Raw genomic sequence first — 21,747 nt, forward strand, 5'->3', positions numbered from 1 at the left:
ACAGGTTTTAAAATGTCTATACACATCTAACACCGTGCTATTTTCTATAGTATTATACCAATCTTGTTTAAAAGTATCGATAATTCTACATTTGATTTTTTTTATGAATGATTTAACATCAATATTGTAAATATCACCAAAAACATAACTAAAACCATAATCATTTAATATATTTTTAACATTATACACCCAATTACGGCAACCTTTATCACTATCACTCTTAGCCTGTTTGTATACAGATTTTATGATAATATTATCACTGTTAGCAACCTTAAACCAATAAGACAATATACGCACATATCTATGAATATATAATGGATATCTACCCAACTCTCCGTAAACAGTGACATTGCAAGTGTTTGTTTTAACGTTCAGTAATCTTTTACAAAATTTCAAATGAATTCTTTCTAATTCCTTTGATTTAGTATACCCCCAAACCTCTGCCGAATAATTTAAAATAGAACCAACAAATGCGTCAAATAACTGACACATAATTTTGGGTTTTAAGTCATAATCTTGACATTTACAAAATAATACGTTCATTGCCTTAAGTGCTTTGCCATTTAAATGTTCTTGGTTCAGGTTAAAATTTCCAGTATAATTAAAAACAACACCCAAATAATTAAAATCATCAACAACTTGTATATCATGACCATTGTAAGTCCATCTTTCATTGGGAAATAATCCGCCTCTTTTACGAAACACCATGATTTTCGTATTATCAATATTCACCTTTAATCCCCAGGTATTACAGTAATTTGACAAATTGTCCAAATGGGTTTGAATTTCTTCAGGAGATTTTCATACAATGGCTATATCATCAGCAAATAATAGCATAATTATGACAATATCATCTATTTGTAATCCTGAATTAATATCATTTTGTAAATACAATTCAATATCTTCCACAAATAAAGAAAATAACAAAGGGGACATAACTTCACCCTGACGCAACCCGACAGCATAGCTAAAGTATTCAGAATATGATGACAACGATTTTACACAAGATTTAACCTTCATATACATATCACGCACTATTCTAAGTATTTTTCCCTGTATTCCACATTTATACATTTTCAGCCATAGGGCATTTCTATAAATAGTATCAAAACATTTCATCATATCAACATATATAACATAAAGCCTTTTGTTTTCAAACAAATAATTTTGAATAAGAGATAACAATATAAATACAGCATCAGTGGTAGAGCGCCCTTTTCTGAATCCGAATTGGGCATCCGAAATAATATCATGTTGTTCACAAAACTTTTCAACACGCTTATTTATAACAGTGGTAAATAATTTCGATAAACAACTAACTAAAGTAATTCCCCTATAATTATTTACATCAGAATATGATCCTTTTTTATGTAAGGGGATTATAATCCCTTCAGTCCATTGTTCGGGAAAATAACCCGAATTTAATATATTGTTAAACAAATCACATAGATGTGATGCTAAAATGTCTATAGTTTCAATAAAATATTCATTCAACATATTATCAGTACCATAGGCTTTACAACGTTTTAATGACTTAGTAGCATTTATTATTTCTTGTACAGATATTGCCTCGTCAAGTTCTGGAAAACTATTATTTGGTGCATTAAAATCATAATTAATATTAAAATCCTCTGCGTCATGATTAAAGCTGCCAAAGGCAGAGGTACTGAGATTTGCGAAATATTCTCGAAAATTATCGAGTGGAATTTTATTTGATTTGTTTGTAGTTTTAGACTTAAAATATTTCCAAAATTCTCTAGGCTTACTCTTTCTCAAATTTTCAATATCTCCCATTCTCTTTCTATAATCAATATCTTGTCCCTAGTGAGACCGTGGACGTTCCACGAGAGAACTGACAGTTCACCCCCGTCGTGTCCCTACGTCCGCACCGGCTTGCCGTCCACGTACAGGGTGTCAAAGATGATCCACGCACGCTTACCCTCCTTCCTGGCGTCCTTCATCTTGGGCACTAAACGTCGTCGTTTGTCCATCACTTCCGGCGGAAACTGTTCATACATTTGGCAACCGGAGCCAGCCAACTGCTTCCACTCGCGACGTACAAGTTCCCTGTCCTTAAAAAACGTGAATTTAGCAATGACGTTGCGAATTCGCCCTTGCACCGGATGTCCTGGAGAACGGTGGATGCGCTCGAAGCGAATGGACTCAGCCGTCTCCTTCGCCAGCTTGAGCTTCTCTTGTAGGTGCTGTCGTAGTTTGGATTCCGTAACATCGGCTGGTTCGTTCCCGGAAGTATTATCCTCTGGGATGTTAGTAAAAACTAAATTGTTTCTCATAGATTGAGACTTTAAGTATGCCACGTCATCCCGTAGATCATCACGCTGCTTTTCCAACCTGCTGACCCTCTCAGTCATCAGCGCCGCCTCCACGTCGTGCGTCTCGATCCGGTCTACAAGGCCGTCCAACTTCGCGTCTGTATATTTTATACGGTCCTCAATAGCTACCCACATCTTGTTGAGTTCCTTCTCAAAACTAGAAACCTTCTTTTCAAGAGTGTCTAAAGAGTTCAGCTTTTTCTCCATAGTACAAAGCTTATCCCCCATGGCCTTCATACAATCCAGCAGATCCTTGTTGGTGGGTTCGCGGCTGCCTTCCGCCATGCTGTTACTGTTTTCCGCCCCACAGAATACTTCACCAACAGTGTCCTTGTGCTCTGAGTTGTTTACATCCGGGAATAAAACAGCCGAAGCCTTACCCAAGATTTCGCTGATGGAAAAACAATCGTCAGAGCCATCAGACGGGCCTCTCTGTTTCGTTTGTTTACACTTGTTCCTATCGTCCGAATTATTCCCACTGCTGTTTCGATCTTTTCTCTTTTTAGTCATTATTTATCAAACACATATTTAATCCGTATTAATCCGTATGATAAAATGTAATTAAGTTCACTTGTTTTAAAGTAAATCCAAGCTCAATTGTTGAATTATAACCAAAAAAACACATTTTTTTTATCCCGATTCAAAAAACGCGTCCATTACCCGCCATATCACGTGACCACCAATCAATATAAGAAACTGAAGACAATAAAGAATAACACCCATTTATGAATATCTCCAAAACAAATCAGAGGTCACCTAAACAATAATCATTCATAAAATTAGTATCAAATGTGTCTAGTTTTTGTGTGTCTGTTCATTATCTTTAAATGAGCATCTTTAAAGTGAAACTCTTATTTGAAATCAATACATATATGATATAATTGTATTTATAACACCCATCAAATTGACTGATAAAACAATAACTACTTACTAAATAATGCATTTACTGAATTATTGTTTACTGATTTATAACAAGCTTGTGACAAGCAAGCTTTATTTATAATAGCAGAAAGCATGACAGATATTAAATGATTGGTGATTGCTAAAAGATTTACTGTGGTCTACTATAGTACCACAAAGCAGAAATACCATGTTTTATGTTCATTCTTATTAGCAAATTGAACTCAAAATCCTTCATTAGAACATTGTTGTTGACATCTATCAACCCATTTTGAAAAATCAAAACAATAATATTAATTGTGATAAGTCTTGTTTGGGAGTAAGAGTGCATCTTTAAAAATAGTGTGTGTTTTTTTCACTTTATATGAAATATGTACCAATTCAATTTGACAAACGAGACATTTTTTTTAAGTTAGAAAATAGAAGTAGTAATTGTACATAATACAAAACAACAACAAAATTGACAAAGCTCAATATAACAGGAAATCTATATAAAAACAAAAATCATTAAAGGCCATAATTATTTAAACTGAATTAAGGTATTAGTAATACACACTTTAATAAAAGCTTTCACCGAAACATAGTTATTATCATGGTACACAATGGGACTTTAATCCAAATTTGGAAGATATTTTACCGTGAATTAAAAAAGTTTCATTACACCCAACCCCAAACTCCAAGGGCTACAAAGAGCAACAAGTAAGCATTTTGTCTATATTTGATTTTTTTCACATTATCAGAGCTTATGAAATAAATACAACAGTTTCTGGTGAAATAAACTTCAGTTAACAGAAAACATAAGTTCAACCGAACAGCATTTTTGATACACATGCAAAACAATCATTTTGATGATCTTGTGAGTCTTCTGAACAGAGCCGTATTTCGATGTTTGAAAATAAAAAGGAGTTTTATAAATTCATAAAAAAATAATTAATAATAAGACAACCTGCTGAAATCATTTTAAATATTTTCTATGATGTCTAATGAACAATTTAAAAGACAATTTATGATAGTTTACCGTTCAATTTTGAAGAAAATATACATAATGTCATGTAACCATACATTTTTATAGCTAATAAAATGCTTAAAAATCAACCCTTTTCTTGTAAAAATTTATAAAGCTTTATTGGACTTATTCATAAAATGTAATCATTCAAATAAAGGAATTTTACGTATGATACTTACTCAGAATTCAGATTTAAAAACAATGAATGTACTTTCACACTAAAATATGTAAAGAAACAAGAACACTATGTACATGTAGGCGGTAATGCCCCTCCAAAAATGTCAGAGTGAAAGTTCTCAACTAATTTGTCTTTTTAATATTATAACATGTAAACAGTCTCTGTAGGTAATCGATGTCTATTTGTTTTATTTTGTCAATGGTTTTCTTACATTTAGAATTTTTCACAATAATTCTTCACTCTTCAACATTTGAAGCTTGGTCTGTTCCCATGCGTTTGTACTTGTAGTGTGTGCACAGATGATAATTACTCAATGCTGAGTCAATGCTGATTTGGTTTTCATGCCACTTCAGGTTCTTTACCCATCTAGAATGTTTAGTGCTGTAAAGGAAAAAAATGTACTTTAAAGCCTTTCTAACTAATTAGTATAGATAATAATACTGCCATACATATACAAAATAAAATAGTAACAGTTTAATATTTCTCGACATTATTTAAAAAAAAAAACAACAAGCTGATACATACATGTAGATAATATATAAAGAAAATTACTAAATTTATCAATAAAATTCATCATCATCATCATCATCATCATCATCATCATCATCACCACCACCACCACAACCACCACCACCACCACTTGATTATTGAATACAGTGAGTTTATAAAACAACAAACACCAACTCAAATATGTTTTATATGAAATACTCACATCATCTCTATCAGATGTGACTGCCTTGTGGATGACATGGATGTCAAATCTGTCTCAATGATCCAACATAGTATTTAATGCAGGCTGAAATTCTTCATAACCCCAATTTGTTGACTTAGTAATATTCAGGTTTCCCTACCTGAAATAAATTAGACTTCTGATTATCAACCGGCAGAAACTACAACTGTGAAAGACAAATGCACATGTATCAATTATACATTCTGCACTAATATCCGTGTTAGCCAAGAGTAAGTTGGTAGGCACAAATGTGTAGTTGTTGTGCATATGGTTGATAATGATTCACAACAGTACGGGGTTTTAACGAGACCTACACCAAGCAAATGAATGTCGCTATTGTCAAAGCTGTCGTGGCTTCCAGCCCGAAACCATGTACGTCTTTTCTTACAGGTTTATTTTGAAAATATGCAGTTTGTAAACAAATAATGGGTATGTTCATGTATTATGGTATGTTAAAAATAGGTCACATACCAAAACACATCATTTTTAAACAAAATTTTAACTCTAATAATTTTCTAAGATAAAACAATCAAATAAAAGATTACATACTCATATCATATACATAAAGAATGTGCATAAGTACATTAAAAAATATGAAACATGTACATAATTCACCAGTCAATTGTAACCATGGCCCCCAGGTCCGGGGTTATGCCGGGGAAACGGGCTGTGTTTTTACCTTTTAGGTGGCCTTGCAGTGCCGGGTGAATGCGGTGGTTTTGTCTTCGAGCAAAATATAGCGGGGAATATGCCTCACCTAGGCTCCCTGGGGTGCGGGGGCATATGGCAGGGATTTAACCATCAGTTCGTCCTCGCAGGACGAGGATTTTACCTGGGGTTGGCTGGACCGAAAGTCAAAGTCCCAGCTATTCCCCTTACCTGGGGGGGCGTGGTTACAATTGACTGGTGCATAATGCACCAGTCAATAGTAACCACGCCCCACCATCGCATTCACCCGGCACTGCAGGGACACCTCGAAGGTAAAAACACGGTCCTTTACCCCCGCTGTCCCCGGTATACCCCCGACCTGGGGGGGGGGGGCGTGGGGTTACAATTGACTGGTGCATAAGTAGATGTAACAGGTATATTTATAATAATATATAATTATAGTACATGTATGTAAAAATATTAACACGCTGTCTTAACATTTAGCAAATAAAAATGATTTAAGAATTCCAAAGATAAATTAAAAAACCAACATTTTTGAAAACATCAACGTACAAAACTACTCAAAGATACTTACATACATAGCCCTTTGATACGAATATCCCAGTTCCATGCCGATTGTTGACATTCGTTTTTTCGACAGAAAATCTTCTCCTACGCGTATAATTCACTTATAATCCATGTTTTACTGTAATGACTCAAATTGTTAGGTGTATCGTTATCAACTGTCAGTGTGCACTTTTAGTGTTTACTTATTTTAAACGTATATTCATGATAAAAACATCACCCGAGTTTCCAACTGCTACGATGTAGAAATTCCATTATTGACCTATGAATAGCGGGGAAATACCTTCTGGTTCTAAAAATACCAACATCCGGTATGTGTTACAACTCGGGGACAATCGTAATAAAATTTTACTAATGTCACCTTCAACACATTAACAAATAAAGTTAGGTGAACATTTAATTCCAATATCGATTAGATTAAAGAAAAAAGATTACCTCATGGTTTATCAATGCAGTAAACATAACAAAACAACATAAAACATAATTATTCCCATTCACATAATTACCGGTCCGCACATTTTACATTTCCGGCACATGATATTTCAGGTAACCAATCGGAAAACGTAAACGAATCGGGAACAGTTATTAAACTTATTTGTCGTTCTTCCGAAATAATGTTTTAAAGATAAATTGAAGACTATCTATTCAACCATAAAAAGCATTTTAACACCCATGCAATCGCCACCCATTTGCATTTTTTAATCATATAAAATAACAGTAAAACCAAACTGTCAACCAACTTAAAAACCGCTCCTACCACTAACTAAAATAAATTCCCATTCCATAATAGGCGCGCACTTCAGTGCGGCGCCAATTAAACATAAACAGTTTAATATTTCTCGACATTATTTAAAAAAACCCACACAATAAGCTGATACATACATGTTTATAATATAAAGAAAATTACTAAATTTATCAGTAAAATTCATCATCATCATCATCATCATCATCATCATCATCATCGTCATCATCACCACCACCACCACCACAATCACCACCACCGCTTGATTATTGAATACAGTGAGTTTATAAGACAACAAACACCAACTCAAATATGTATTATATGAAATATTCACATCATCTCTATCAGATGTGACTGCCTTGTGGATAGTCATGGGTGTTAAATCTGTCTCAATGATCCAATATAGTATTTAATGCAGGCTGAAATTCTTCATAACCCCGATTTATTGACTTTAATAGTAATATTCAGTCATTCTCTTGCCTGAAAGAAATTAGACTTCTGATTATCAACCAGCAGAAACTACAACTGCAAAATACAAATGCACATGTATTAATGATACAGTCTGCACTAATATCCGTTTTAGCCAAGAGTAAGGGTTGGTAGGCACAAATGTGTAGTTGTTGTGCATATGGTTGATAATGATTCACAACAGTATGGGGTTTTAACGAGACCTACACCAAGCAAATGAATGTCGCTAGTGTCCAAGCTGCCGTGAATTTACCTTTCAGGTGGCCCCGCAGTGCCGGGTGAATGCTGCGGTTTTGTCTTCGAGTAAAATATAGCGGGAAATATGCCTTACCTAGGCTCCCTAGGGTGCGGGGGCATATGGCGGGGATTTGACCATCAGTTCGTCCCCGCAGGACGAGGATTTTACCCGGGGTTGGCTGGACCGAAAGTGAAAGTCCCGGCTATTCCCCGGACCTGGGGTCCCGTGGTTACAATTGACTGGTGCATAATTAGATGTAAAGTATGTAACATGTATATTTATAGTACATGTATAAATATTAACTCGCTGTCTTAACATTAAGCAAATAAAAATGATTTAAGAATTCCAAAGATAAATTAAAAAACAAACATTTTTGAACACATCAACGTACAAAACTACTCAAGGATACTTCCATTCATAGCCCTTTGATACGAATATCCCAGTTCCATGCTGATTAATGACATTCGTTATTATGTCATAGTGCTAATAACATTTCTATAAATGTATTTGTTCATGTATTTATTCATGTAGTTATTTTGTCATAGTGCTCATAACATTACTATAAATGTATTTGTTCATGTATTTATTCATGTAGTTATTTTGTCATAGTGCTCATAACATTTCTATAAATGTATTTATCGTATTCTTAATTTCATGTTTTAACATTAAACTGGATTGCTGCAATATCGTCTTCTCTTTCATATGAATGAATTTAAATATCATAACAAAACATCAACACAATGGTGATTTAAAGTAATTACCATGTTTGTTCACACTTTGATAAATATCCAATTATAATGCTGACGTTCCATTGTTCAGTTTATACTATAAATCCAATTTACCGAAACCACTAAGTAATACAAACTATAAAATCAATTTACCGAACTTGTTATTTACCGAAACATCTGACATCCTCGTAATCAACTGTTAGTGTGCACTTTTAGTGTTTACTTATTTTAAACGTATATTCATGAGAAAAACATCACCGAGTTTCCAACTACTACTAGAAATTCCATTATTGACCTATGAATAGCGGGGAAATACCTTCTGGTTCTAAAAATACCAACATCCGGTATGTGTAGTGTTCTAAAAATAAAACAACTCGGGGGCAATCGTAATAAAATTTTACTAATGTCACCTTCAACACATTAACAAATAAAGTTAGGTGAACATTTAATTCCAATATCGATTAAATTAAAGAAAACAGCTTACCTCATGGTTTATCAATGCAGTAAACATAACAAAACAACATAATTTTTTTATATTCCCATTCACATAATTACCGGTCCACACATTTTACATTTCCGGCGCATGATATTACAGGTAACCAATCGGAAAACGTAAACGAATCGGGAACAGTTATTAAACTTATTTGTCGTTCTTCCGAAATAATGTTTTGAAGATAAATTGAAGACCATCTATTCAACCATAAATAGCATTTTTAATACCCATGCAATCGCCACCCATTTGCATTTTTAATCATAATAAAATAACAGTAACAACCAACTGTCAATCAACTTAAAAACCGCTCCTACCACTAACAAAAATAAATTCCCATTCCATAATAGGCGCGCACTTCAGTGCGGCGCCAATAAGGCTAATTTGTTCTAGTCATGTTAGTCAGGACACAATGTAAAATGGGGCTAAATGAACTGAGAAATAAAATGTTGTACTTTTATTCAAAATTTGAAATTAAAACAATATAAATGTAAGTTAAAAAAGAAGTGACTAGAAACGAGTGTGACATGATACTCACAATGCAATATATGGCATTGAAACACAGATGTGTCCTTCAAGTATGAACTATGCAACATACTAATAAAAAAACTGAGAAATAGCAAACTTAAAGTCTTAAATACTAGTAAATTGTTTGAAATGGGATAAATGGATGTTAACAGTGTTTATTTATACCATTCATACGATTGCGCTTGTTGTCGGTGCGAACGACATTGGCCGTAGATCACAGCGTGTGTATACCGCGTGATAAATTACGTCAATATCTTGCTTCGAATGAAGACTTAAAACAAAAATAACTTTACTATTTCTTCACCATTTGCGATGAAACATAGCGCAGTCTACGCCTCTTAAGGAGCCCCGCCTTCGGTTTTTTACCAGAGTTTGATTGAGAGTTTAGTTTCTTTAAACACTTCGACAAACCTTTTCATAATACGGCCGTCTGACGGAGCACTTTCAAAACATTATTTTGGAAACAGGTTTGTCGAAGTGTTCGATTTAACAATTAACCTTATCAAACTTCGGTAATAAAACGAAGGCGGGGCTCTTTATTTGAAATGATGTAGTAAAAGAAAGGTTATTTTTTATTTAAGTTTTTATTTTAAGCAAAATATTGCCTTCAAACGTAGCATATATGACGTCATTTATCACGTGGTATACACACACTGGATCAGCAGCTGCAATTGTAGAGGGAATAAAATGGAGAGCCAGGAGGAAAGCCACTTGTCAGACCCGGTGAACGTTCTCACATGCCGTCAGTTTACAACGAATAGACGAAACAACGCAATAACTCAATCTGTAAAAAAAAATTACATACCCGTCTTTGTTTCAGCTTCTTCAATCAGAATGAAAAATCCGGACCAACTGAAATCTCCGAACTGTTACGGAAATCGTTCTGAAGTTTGCCTTATTTCCGGACCAAATTAGATTCGCATTGCTATGTTACATATATATTTTATTTATTAATATATTTTATAAGGTAACAATAATAATAATAATAACAATGCTAATAAAAATAATCATAATAATAATAATAATTAAAATAATAATAATAATAATAATAATAATAATAATAATAATAATAATAATAATAATAATAATAATAATAATAATATTAATAATAATAATAAATATGATGATAATAATAATAATAATAATAATAATACAGAAAGACAGACGGACAAACAGACAGACATACACACATACAGACAGACATTTATACAGACGCACATACAGATGCACGTACAGACGCACATACAGACATACATACAGAGAGACGCACAAACAGACCCACAGACAGACATAATAAAATATATTTTATAATATATTCAATATCTATAAAAACATAGCAATGCGTATTCTAATTTGGTCCGGTCCGGCCAGTCATTTTATTCCAACACAAAATTAGGAAAATTCCGAACGATTTCCGTAACAGTTCGGAGATTATCGTTGGTCCGCTCCGGCCAGTCTTTTATACCCAACCATTCTTTGCACATACTCAAAATTGAAAGGAGTTATTGACCTCCGGTTTATACGCCTCGAAATCGACAAATTGCATTATTTCTTTAAGCCTAAGTCACACATTCAGGATTTTTACTGCCGTCCTTGATAGGACCATTCCCGATTAAAATGTGTCAAAAGTCTGATCAAGATCCTGTGTTTCGTGGCTGGAAATTCAAACTTTTATTAAAACTTGTAAAAACATTTATTTAATCACGACAACAATCAGATATTGTTCAGGAAGCGTCCCGATCCAGCCGTTTCCAGCAGAATTCGTCCCGATTATCCCGTTCTCAATCCGATTCTGATCCGATTTGTATCTTTGTCATGGTAAAAAACGACCGAATCTGTCCCGACAGCGTCCCGATTCTCCCGAATGCGATCCGACAGAGATCAGACAGTGACCAGACAATGAACCGACGCTGACGGAAGACATCCGTAAGAAAACCGTTTCACGTGATAGAAACGGCAATGCAAAATTTCTCCAGATCATGCCCGTTCCACAGGACACTGACCAGACAACACAGGATATTGTTACGATTTTGATCCGATACAGCAGAATCTGTCACGACATAGTCACGATTGTCATCCGACTAGACAAAATCGGCTGAGTTTCCCGAATGTTACGGGATGCACCTAACTGTCGGGACCTCTCCGGACCATTCCCGATCCGTAGGACTCTGTTACGAACATATACGACTGCGTTCAGACAATGATACGACATTCCAGATTATTGAGGATAGTAATCCGACTTTTTCGCTTTTCGTGTCGTAGCGCTGTCTGATCTCAAACGGGAGCCATAATCGGCACTGTGTGAACGCCGCATTACACCTTTTGCCAATTAGGTTAAAGAAAACATTTTTACTAAAGATAAATCGAAAACAGTAGTCAAAAAGTATTATTCTCTAATTCTAAATTTTCAACAACACTTGTCTGTGCATACACTTACAATCGAAAGGCTTCAATCAATCATTTCCGTCTCCAGTACGATTTCATAAACCAATCACTAAAAAAAACACTTAATGACGTCTTGTGCACTTAATATGGGTTTTATATGGCCAATTGTGTTATGTTTAAACACATTTTATATTTGCCATGGAAGTTTAATGCAGTTTTTGTTCGCTGCATAATCGGAATAAGCGTGCGTTGATATACGTGAAATTAATAGAAAATAGAAAAAATAAACTTTTTTACAAACATCGTCCTGGTTTGTGTGTGACGTTTCTCCGTTTGAAAGTTTTGCTTGATCTCTGTACTCACTGTATAAGATGTTAAAGATATTATATTGAAGCTAAATTTACATATTTTATGATTTCCAAGTGACACCACAAGTTAAGAATTAGGATTGTTTTGGGTGTGAAATATGACATATTTTACAAATGAGAACAGGTACTTTAACAACAACATTCTTTAGAATGAAAATACTCTCTGACCAATTCAACTAACCAAGGTCAGAAGTCTCTATATCCTCTTCTTCTCTCTCCGACTCATGTACTACGTGTACCCGACAGCTGCCTCCTTAGCCATTTATCTGTAAATCATGCTTGTCAAAATTAGTTTTTCAAGGGGGATATATAAGAATTAAATGTTGTAGTTATGAGGGTCTTGGTGAATGAATACATTGAGTAAGTGCACGGTTAGTGAAAATAAAATCACAATAGGGATGTAAATATTAGGCAGACGGGGTGAGGGAGCAGGTGCCAAGCTATAATTTCATTTTATTTTTGAAATTGATTTTATGAACGGTACTATAAAAGGGTAGTTACTGTTGTGCTATTATTTTGGCTGATCATGTAAGACTGCAAAATAATCAGTATATGCTTCAGAGATTGTGTATTTAATAACAATGGCTTTGTAATTGGGAACATTTCCCTGTAAGTAACCCTACACAGAACACATGAACAATTCCATTCATCAAAAACTACGACAATGAGAAACCACGCTTTAAACAGATGCTTTTTTAAAAAAAAAAACACTGTGGTGATTTCCAGCGTAAGAAACAAGTTTACACAGGTTATATGGGACAATTACCTTTCCTTAAGCTATCCGCATAACCCGTACATTTGTCTAAGAAAGTGGCTTTTAACGTTCAACTACAGCAAACATGCTCCTGGTCTGAAGCCTCGGTTCCATCTTAGCTGTCCTGAGGTTTTGATTCCCGGTTATCTCCCTTGGTCTTATCTACCAGCTAGGGACCAGTATCAAACGATACCACCATCCCTTATTAAGGTGGGGATACGTGACGCTAGCTGACTTGTATGACCCCGGTTTGAACCAGATACTTCAAAGCTTATGACCTACTTTAAAGCCCCAGACAGTTGAACCCCAGAGAGAACCTCTGAGATACTGCTTTGCATGACAAGGACTCTTTAAGGCCACACCAAATTAATGTTTCGTTCCTCGGATTTTTGCCAAAAATATTGGAGCGAGCGAGCGAAAAAAAAATGAAATACAATTTTTTAAAGTTTTCATTTAACCCGAAGCGAGCGAAGAGCGAAAAATATTTTTTTCCTTATAATCAATATAAAAAGGAAATATTGTTCAATATAATTGCGCTTAAACCCATTAAAATGCAATCTTGAACTGAACCTTTAATGGACATTGGGAAAATGTCGGAATACATACTATTTATTCATCTGTGTTTAGTACAAACATTATATGGATAAATCATTTTTTATATTCTTAAAACGTATTTTAATATGACGATCATTTATAATAAAAAATACCCCTGCTTTTTGGAAAAAAGTTTGAAACGACTTACATAAATCTACCCGAATAACTTTAACATCATTTGCAACTGTAAATTGTACCGGATTGATTTTGGATGTGTAAAAAATGATGTTTTACACAGGCATCATCAAACATCAGACTCCATATACATTTAAATTTCTAGATTAAATTTTGTTTTTATTATCACAAGGGTATGTGCAGAGAACTTTTATGGTCAATGCTTTTATGCACCAGCCAATTGTATATGGCCCCCTTAGTCCGGAATAGCGGGGACTTTAACTTCCGGTCCATCCAATCCTGGGTAAAATACTCGACCTGCAGGGACAAACTGCTGGTAAAATCCCTGCCAAATGACCCCGCAACCCGGGATACCTAGGTAAGGCCCATCCCCTCTATTTTCGGAGTGAAAACAAAACCACTGCACTCACTAGGCACTGCTGGCCAACCTGGAAGGTAAAAACACGGCCCAAAGCCCCCGCTGTCCCCGGTTTACCCCGGACCAGGGCGAGAGGTGGGGGCATAAAAATATACTCCTACTCTAGAATAAGACAGATAATCTCACAGAGTTGGTAACTTTATTTTGGTATGCAATATTAAAAATCTACTGAAAATATACTCTTAACTCATGGTGGGACAAGTATGAGCTTGGAAATACCAGTCATATGAAAAATGACTCTCTTTATTTTTATAAAAATACTGTTAACATTGTGACATGCATCACAACAACTCATTTTGACAAATGTTTAGTTGCTATATGACCGAAAATGTATTATAAAAGTCCATAATATAATTTCCCTCCAAGACATTATGCTAAACCACTGATCACACAATACAACTCTTTCTAAAAGTACAGCCAATCCTCGTTTCGTTTGTAGATCTAGAGGACATCCCTCAAGGGGTAGTCCCAGGACCTCACAAACGCTTTGCGCAGTATCCCAAGGAAGCTAGGAGAGTACCTCCCGTGCCCCGTGACAAACCAAGGACTGAAATATTAAGAGTCCGTCTCCAGCAGGAGACGGCCACCATACATACTTTGCATTGCCTCAGTCTTTGCATTTTAGGATCCCGCACAAATATCATATTGTTAACACAAAGAATGTCCTATCACGCCTATCAATGGCCACCGGCAGAGAGGGCAGCACCCCTTCTCTCGTCCTATGTGTCAGATAGAACATTTCACAGTTGAGAGACCTGTTTGGACTCTAGCATAAAAAAGAATAGGGGTATCTTCCAGTGCAACAATGCTATGACTGCATTGCCAGACAGCAATAAAGTCTGCTGGTATGGCAACTGACATCGCTTGACAGAAGTGATATTTAAAACTACGTAAGGCTTTAGATAGTTCTACCTCATCTTACACTACGAAATGCATTATTCTGGCTTGGATACTTTTGAGGTTCAGAACTCATCTTATTAGCATAACTTTCCTAAGGCTATGGATAATTGTTCTATCACCACGCCATGTCTTTCATGTCTATTGGGTTTCCCGGACTTTATTTACTCGTTTTACACAGTGACTTGCCTAGAACTAACCGTTTACTCAACATAACAGTAAAACCTAGAGAACCCTGGTTCACATTTTTTACACAGGCAATTAACTACATTTCTGTATGCATCCCAGGGGACGGCCGTACCCAGATCCCGAAGACCTTTCGAACAGTCCTGACCATTTGTCAGTTTCAGACTGTGCACATCGGGCTTCTAACAGCACAATGTTGTCCACACTAGCCAGGAAAGTCCCCAGCTTTCCTGAACCTCTGCGCAATACTACCATCTACAGTCAAACCTGTATTAAGTGGCCAGCTTTGGGAAAACTAAAAGTGGCTGCTTACTACAGGTGGCCACTTAGTCCAGGTTGGACTTTTCTGACACTTTGGCTTTGTTCAAACAGAGGTCGATTATGTATCTTAACCACCACCTCACGCCACTATCAGTATCATCAGTACCATTAAAGAAGGTTGAATGCAAATGTAGAAAAAAAAACAGTTCTTCTTGCACTACGGCCGTTTTCTAATAATTAAATTCACTAGACACATTCTTTTAGAGTCAAACACTTCTGATTTATTTTATTGTCAGCCATAACCAAAATTAAAAAGAATATCACGAACAATGCAATGTAAGTATCCGTTCGTAGAAGTATTAAGCCTAACACTTCTAAAATTAATACGGAAATAAATTCACATCATAACTCGTTTCACACTCGTTTCAAGTGACACTGCAAACTGTTAATTCATAATTATTATATCCGGCGTTCTTTGTCGGTATTTGACAATTATCTTCGTAATTATTAAAATATCTTCATTAAGTGTGTCAATTCTAATCGAAACATTCAACGACGCGTTATAAACATGATCTCTCGATAAGTAAACATGCATGGTAATCGTGTGATGTTATAGGCATTTTCATTGGACGACGGAAATATCCGAGACCGTCGTTCTTTTCCGTCAACTTCAGTATCAATTAAAGCTGTGTATTGGCAGACATTACTTGCGTAAGTGTCAGTGATAAGGGATTAGTGGCCGCTAATTAGTGTTTTTATGGCTTCACGGGGACAAATATTAGTGGCCGCGGCCACGTTAGACAGTTGGCCGCTTAATGCACATACTTTATATAGTAAAAACGTATGGGGGAATTTTGAGCGGCCTGATAAGGCAGGTGACCCTTTAAAGCAGGTGACTGTTCAACCATGTTTGACTGTACAACCAAGTAACTTTGCTATCTATATTAGTGTAACAGTGAAAGTGCAATCAAGCCTTTGATCTCGTAGATGGCCGTTTCTGGGTCCCTGCAGACCTCCCAAACATTTCTGACCCGTCGACTGCTATTTCCGGGCATTAACGGCACACCTCGTCTACATTAGCCAGGAAAGCCCTTTAGCTTTCCTGAACCATTGCGCAATCCTACCATCATCACAGGGCAACTCCGCTAACCCATCATGGCAACCCTTGCACTCTCTATTTATGAGTTACCGAGAAAACGCTTCTGCATCAATGATCGGCCAGCATGGTACTTCCGTACCGTACTAACTGAGAATTCTTTAAGCCCTCTCAACAGCTGCCCATGTGTTTCCAGGAAATGTCAACCACCTTAGACTGTTTTAAATGATCGGCTGTCATTTACTAGGCAACTAACTTGGTCTGCAGCTACGAACGGGAGAGACCTCCCGACTGAGACTAAACCACTTCTGGTTGTACCTAACCGGATATTTCCAACCTACCGCCATTCCACTGGTTACCAACCAAACTATGTCACTAGGGTTTATTAGGAATTTAAAACATCACAATTATAACATGCCAGAGGTCTACCCCTCCCACATTCAGGAAGGGAGCGGTTACCTGGACCGCTACTCTACCTACAGAACAATACACAGCAGAGTGAACTTGTTGATACTTTCGTGCACGTTGTATTGCCTGTTGGACTTTACCGGGCTCATCAATGCAAACCATAACCCCTGCTTCTTTATCCAGCATACTTACAAACCCTGCTGATAATTTGGGCTTTCAGTAGCTTTTCAGGAAAGAGCCAAGGGTCATAACTCATCCGATCTACCTGACGACAGCACTTCCGAATAAGTATTTGAGCTCATTTTGTAAACAAATAGCGAAAGTCCAAGCCACTAGCAAAGATTAAAAGAAGAACGATGAAACAAAATGGCGACCAATTTGAAAACAAATTTGCTTTTACCGGCAATCTAAAATCTCGGAAAATGCAAAAAATGACGAATTGCAATCATATTGTTAAAGTAATTCAATAGAGCAATACTGGTATACATAAATGATCTAGAGCTTTATTGCATTGAATCTTTCAAAGCAAGCTAAAAATGAAATGTGAACACAGCCAGAACAGCTGAGTCAAGAAGCTTCCGAGCGGACGGAAATCGCAACAGTTCGTTTCGAATGTGGTGATTTCCAGCTTACTTTAAGATACCAATTTACACAGGTTATATGGGACAATTACCTTTCCTTAAAGTATCTGCATAACCCGTACATTCTTCTAAGAAGGTGGCTTTTTACCTTCAACTACAGCAAACATGCTCCTAGCTTGAAGCTTCGGCTCCTTCTCAGCTCTCCCGAGGTTTTGGTTCCCGGTTATCTCGGTGCGGGGTGATACAGGAATCCAGTGGATTTCACGTGAAATCCACTCAAAACGTGAAATCCACTCAGAACTCAGTTATTTTAATTAATAATTTAATTTTTTGTATACATATTAGAAAGTGCCTCATGAAGGGTTTATATTTCAAATTTTATTGAAATTGGTCAAAAAATAAAGAAGTTAGAGCAATTTTTCATTTTTTTCCAAAAATAGATCGGAAATCGAGGTGAAATCCAGTTTTCGAGAAGTGAAATCCACTCACAACTCTTTAATTTTAATAAATAATTTTCTGTTTTTGTATATTTATTAGAAAGTGCCTCATAAAGGGTTTATATTTGAAATTTTATTGAAATTGGTCAAAAAATGAAGAAGTTAGAGCAATTTTTCGAAAATAGATCGGAAATCGAGGTGAAATCCAGTTTTCGAGAAGTGAAATCCACTCACAACTCTTTAATTTTAATAAATAATTTTCTGTTTTTGTATATTTATTAGAAAGTGCCTCATAAAGGGCTTATAATTCAAATTTTATTGAAATTGGTCAAAAAATGAAGAAGTTAGAGCAATTTTTCGAAAATAGATCGGAAATCGAGGTGAAATCCAGTTTTCGAGAAGTGAAATCCACTCTCAACTCAGTTTAATTAATTAGAAATTTTTATTTTTTGTATACATTTTGGAAAGTGCCTAATGAAGGGTTTATATTTCAAATTTTATTGAAATATATCAAGAAATGAAGAAAATAACATAATGGGTTTATATTTCAAATTTTATTCAAATTGATTCAAAAATAAGAAAGTTGAAGTTATATTGTGAGGGCGTTTTGTTGTGTATGCATAATTGTTTATTTTTTTCATGATAAACACAATATCCATACACATCCAGGCCATACCACGTGGAGGCGCTCTCAATCATGGCCCTTTTTTACTTTCGAATTTTGAAAATATTAAAAATTTAATGCCAGACATTTATTTATGGTTATTTATGCATGTACATTGGTTGATATACGTAATCATAAAAAAATAAAAACGAAACAAACAAATACAACAGAACAAAGTTACACCAAGTGAAATCATATGTTTAACTTGGTTTGCAATAATGAGAGATAATGAAAAGGTATGTTCACAACAGTTAAGGAAAATAATTACACAAAATAAACAATAGCAAAATATGAAAAAATATACACAGGTAAACAGAAAGGGGAACTTCAAAGACAAATTTCTAAGCAAAAAAAGTTTCAACGCACAGAGAAAACGCATCAATAATCTTGTTCGAAAAAGTGTACAATGCATTGAAATGAAGGACATAAGATTTCATAAGGACTATCAAAATGACATGGTGCACTACAACAACAAAGGACACATTAAATACTTTCACGCCATCAGGAAACATATTACGTAATTTCACAGATTAATACCAGCTAAAAGCAATTATTGTGATGTTAGTTATAAATATGCTTATTGTTGTAGTAATAGTAGTAGTAGTTCGCAAATGTGCTTATAAAAACACGTAGTTATTAATTTATTGTTGTTATATAGTTGTTATTTATGTTTTCAAATGTGCTTCATTCATTCATTTAAAGATGTAGTAATATCTATTCATGATTGTTAATGTACTTTTAAACTTATTATGAAATATATTTTTGAAATGAATAAATATTGCATTAACTCATATAAAACGTCTCCGTTTTGAATAATAAGCATATTATAAAATATGCTAAGTATATATTACACTTACCGATTCAGTGCTGCTGTGTAGTTGTACTCACCCCCGACACAAGCACACTTTATACAACTTGAGATGACGTTGGTCCCAAGACTTAAGCTCAAGCTTGCTCATTTGACAACATGTACGATTGCACCACAACTTACAATTATCACAATAAATTGAGTCAAGCGCACATGCCTCAAGGCATACACTACACGGAAAGTTTCCCATTTTATGAAAAATACAGCAGAAATATACAGAAACAATTAATTATCCTTTAAAATATCCAAATATAATAAAACAAAATACACAGAAACAATTAATTATCCGTTTAAATATCAAATAATACGTATATCCAACACTACATGTTCAATTTTAAATATATTTATCAAACTTCTTCATTTTTGGACCAATTCCATTTAAAAATATAAACCGATGATAATGCCTTTTCAATATTTGTTCAAAAAAAAAAATTGTTAAAAATAAATGAGTTATGAGTGGATTTCACGTCTGAAAAAGTGGATTTCACTTGTCAAAATGTGGATTTCACTTCGATTTCCGATCTTTTTTTCAAAATAGGTCTACAACTTTCTTATTTTTGGATCAATTTGGATAAAATTTGAAATATAAACCCATTATGAAGCCCTTTCAATTATTTGTTCTACAGAAAAATTAATTTGTTAAAAATAAATGAGTTATGAGTGGATTTCACGTCTGAAAAAGTGGATTTCACTTGTCAAAATGTGGATTTCACTTCGATTTCCGAAAATTTGCTCTAACTTCTTCATTTCTTTATATATTTCAATAAAATTTGAAATATAAACCCTTCATTAGGCACTTTCCAAAATGTATACAAAAAATAAAAATTTCTAATTAATAAAACTGAGTTGAGAGTGGATTTCACTTCTCGAAAACTGGATTTCACCTCGATTTCCGATCTATTTTCGTAAAATTGCTCTAACTTCTTCATTTTTTGACCAATTTCAATAAAATTTGAATTATAAACCCTTTATGAGGCACTTTCTAATAAATATACAAAAACAGAAAATTATTTATTAAAATTAAAGAGTTGTGAGTGGATTTCACTTCTCGAAAACTGGATTTCACCTCGATTTCCGATCTATTTTTGGAAAAAAATTGAAAAATTGCTCTAACTTCTTTATTTTTTGACCAATTTCAATAAAATTTGAAATATAAACCCTTCATGAGGCACTTTCTAATATGTATACAAAAAAAATAAATTATTAATTAAAATAACTGAGTTCTGAGTGGATTTCACGTTTTGAGTGGATTTCACGTGAAATCCACTGGATTCCTGTATCACCCCGGAATTACGGACACTACAGACCAGGGACATTACGGACCAGACACTACGGACCAGATTTAGGGACATTACGGACCAGATTTAGAAATTTACGGACCAGATTTAGAAACTTACGGACCATGATTTAAACATATTTTTTTTTAATTATTCACTCATTAGTTTTTAATTTGTTAATAAATACTTGAATATGAGTGCTCAGTATGACGTTATATCTTCCATAAAACTGTGAAAAAATCGCGTGAAGTTCGAATAGATCGGCAGTTAAATCAGTTAAAAGCAACAGAAGATATATGTTCCAAAACAGTTTATTTACCAAAATAAATCGAGCACATATAAGAACATATCAGTGTTTACATGAATCCAAAACAGTTTATTTACCAAAATAAATCGAGCACATATAAGAACATATCAGTGTTTACATGAATCACGAACAAACAGCACATGTCCCCAAAGCCACCATTCATATTTAAACAGGCCCATACAGTCTCCCACATGCTTTGAGCAGACTGCTTGTTGTCAACTCATTAGCAGAATATTCCGCCCAAAGCTTCATGAGCCGGCCTTGTGTCAATGTTGTAGCCTTTCGTTGGTAGCGGCACAGTTTCCTTTCCTTCACCAACTTGCACATTATTGGAATTTCCTGTGCATCTTTGTACAGGAGTTCAACAAGCAGGTAGAAAGGCAAGTTTCCCTTTTTTGCCCGTCGATTGAACCTCGCGTGCCAACCCTCGACATCGTTGTTGGTACGGATAGAGTGGCCGAAGACGGACCACGAAGCGACTGGCCACATCTCATTCTGTATCCACGTGCTGCTGACATACTGAAGAAAGGAGACCAT

The 21,747-nt window shown here is 35.1% G+C and overlaps 2 protein-coding genes across 2 annotated transcripts; both read right to left on the reverse strand.

The window, feature by feature from the left end:
* Nucleotides 1-1,830: 1,830 nt before the first annotated feature.
* On the reverse strand, nucleotides 1,831-2,806 carry LOC128231537 (uncharacterized). Its single transcript, XM_052944526.1, has one exon. The coding sequence runs from the start codon at nucleotides 2,616-2,618 to the stop codon at nucleotides 1,878-1,880; it is 741 nt and encodes a 246-aa protein (XP_052800486.1). The 5' UTR covers nucleotides 2,619-2,806; the 3' UTR covers nucleotides 1,831-1,877.
* Nucleotides 2,807-21,375: 18,569 nt separating this feature from the next.
* On the reverse strand, nucleotides 21,376-21,747 carry LOC128230752 (uncharacterized). Its single transcript, XM_052943194.1, has one exon. The coding sequence runs from the start codon at nucleotides 21,745-21,747 to the stop codon at nucleotides 21,376-21,378; it is 372 nt and encodes a 123-aa protein (XP_052799154.1).

This window comes from Mya arenaria, chromosome 4, assembly GCF_026914265.1.
Source record: "Mya arenaria isolate MELC-2E11 chromosome 4, ASM2691426v1".
NCBI lineage: Eukaryota > Metazoa > Mollusca > Bivalvia > Myida > Myidae > Mya > Mya arenaria.

Bases quoted from the DNA above. Each gene is read 5' to 3' on its own strand.
- LOC128231537 (XM_052944526.1), bottom strand. From the start codon at position 2,618: ATGGCGGAAGGCAGCCGCGAACCCACCAACAAGGATCTGCTGGATTGT.
- LOC128230752 (XM_052943194.1), bottom strand. From the start codon at position 21,747: ATGGTCTCCTTTCTTCAGTATGTCAGCAGCACGTGGATACAGAATGAG.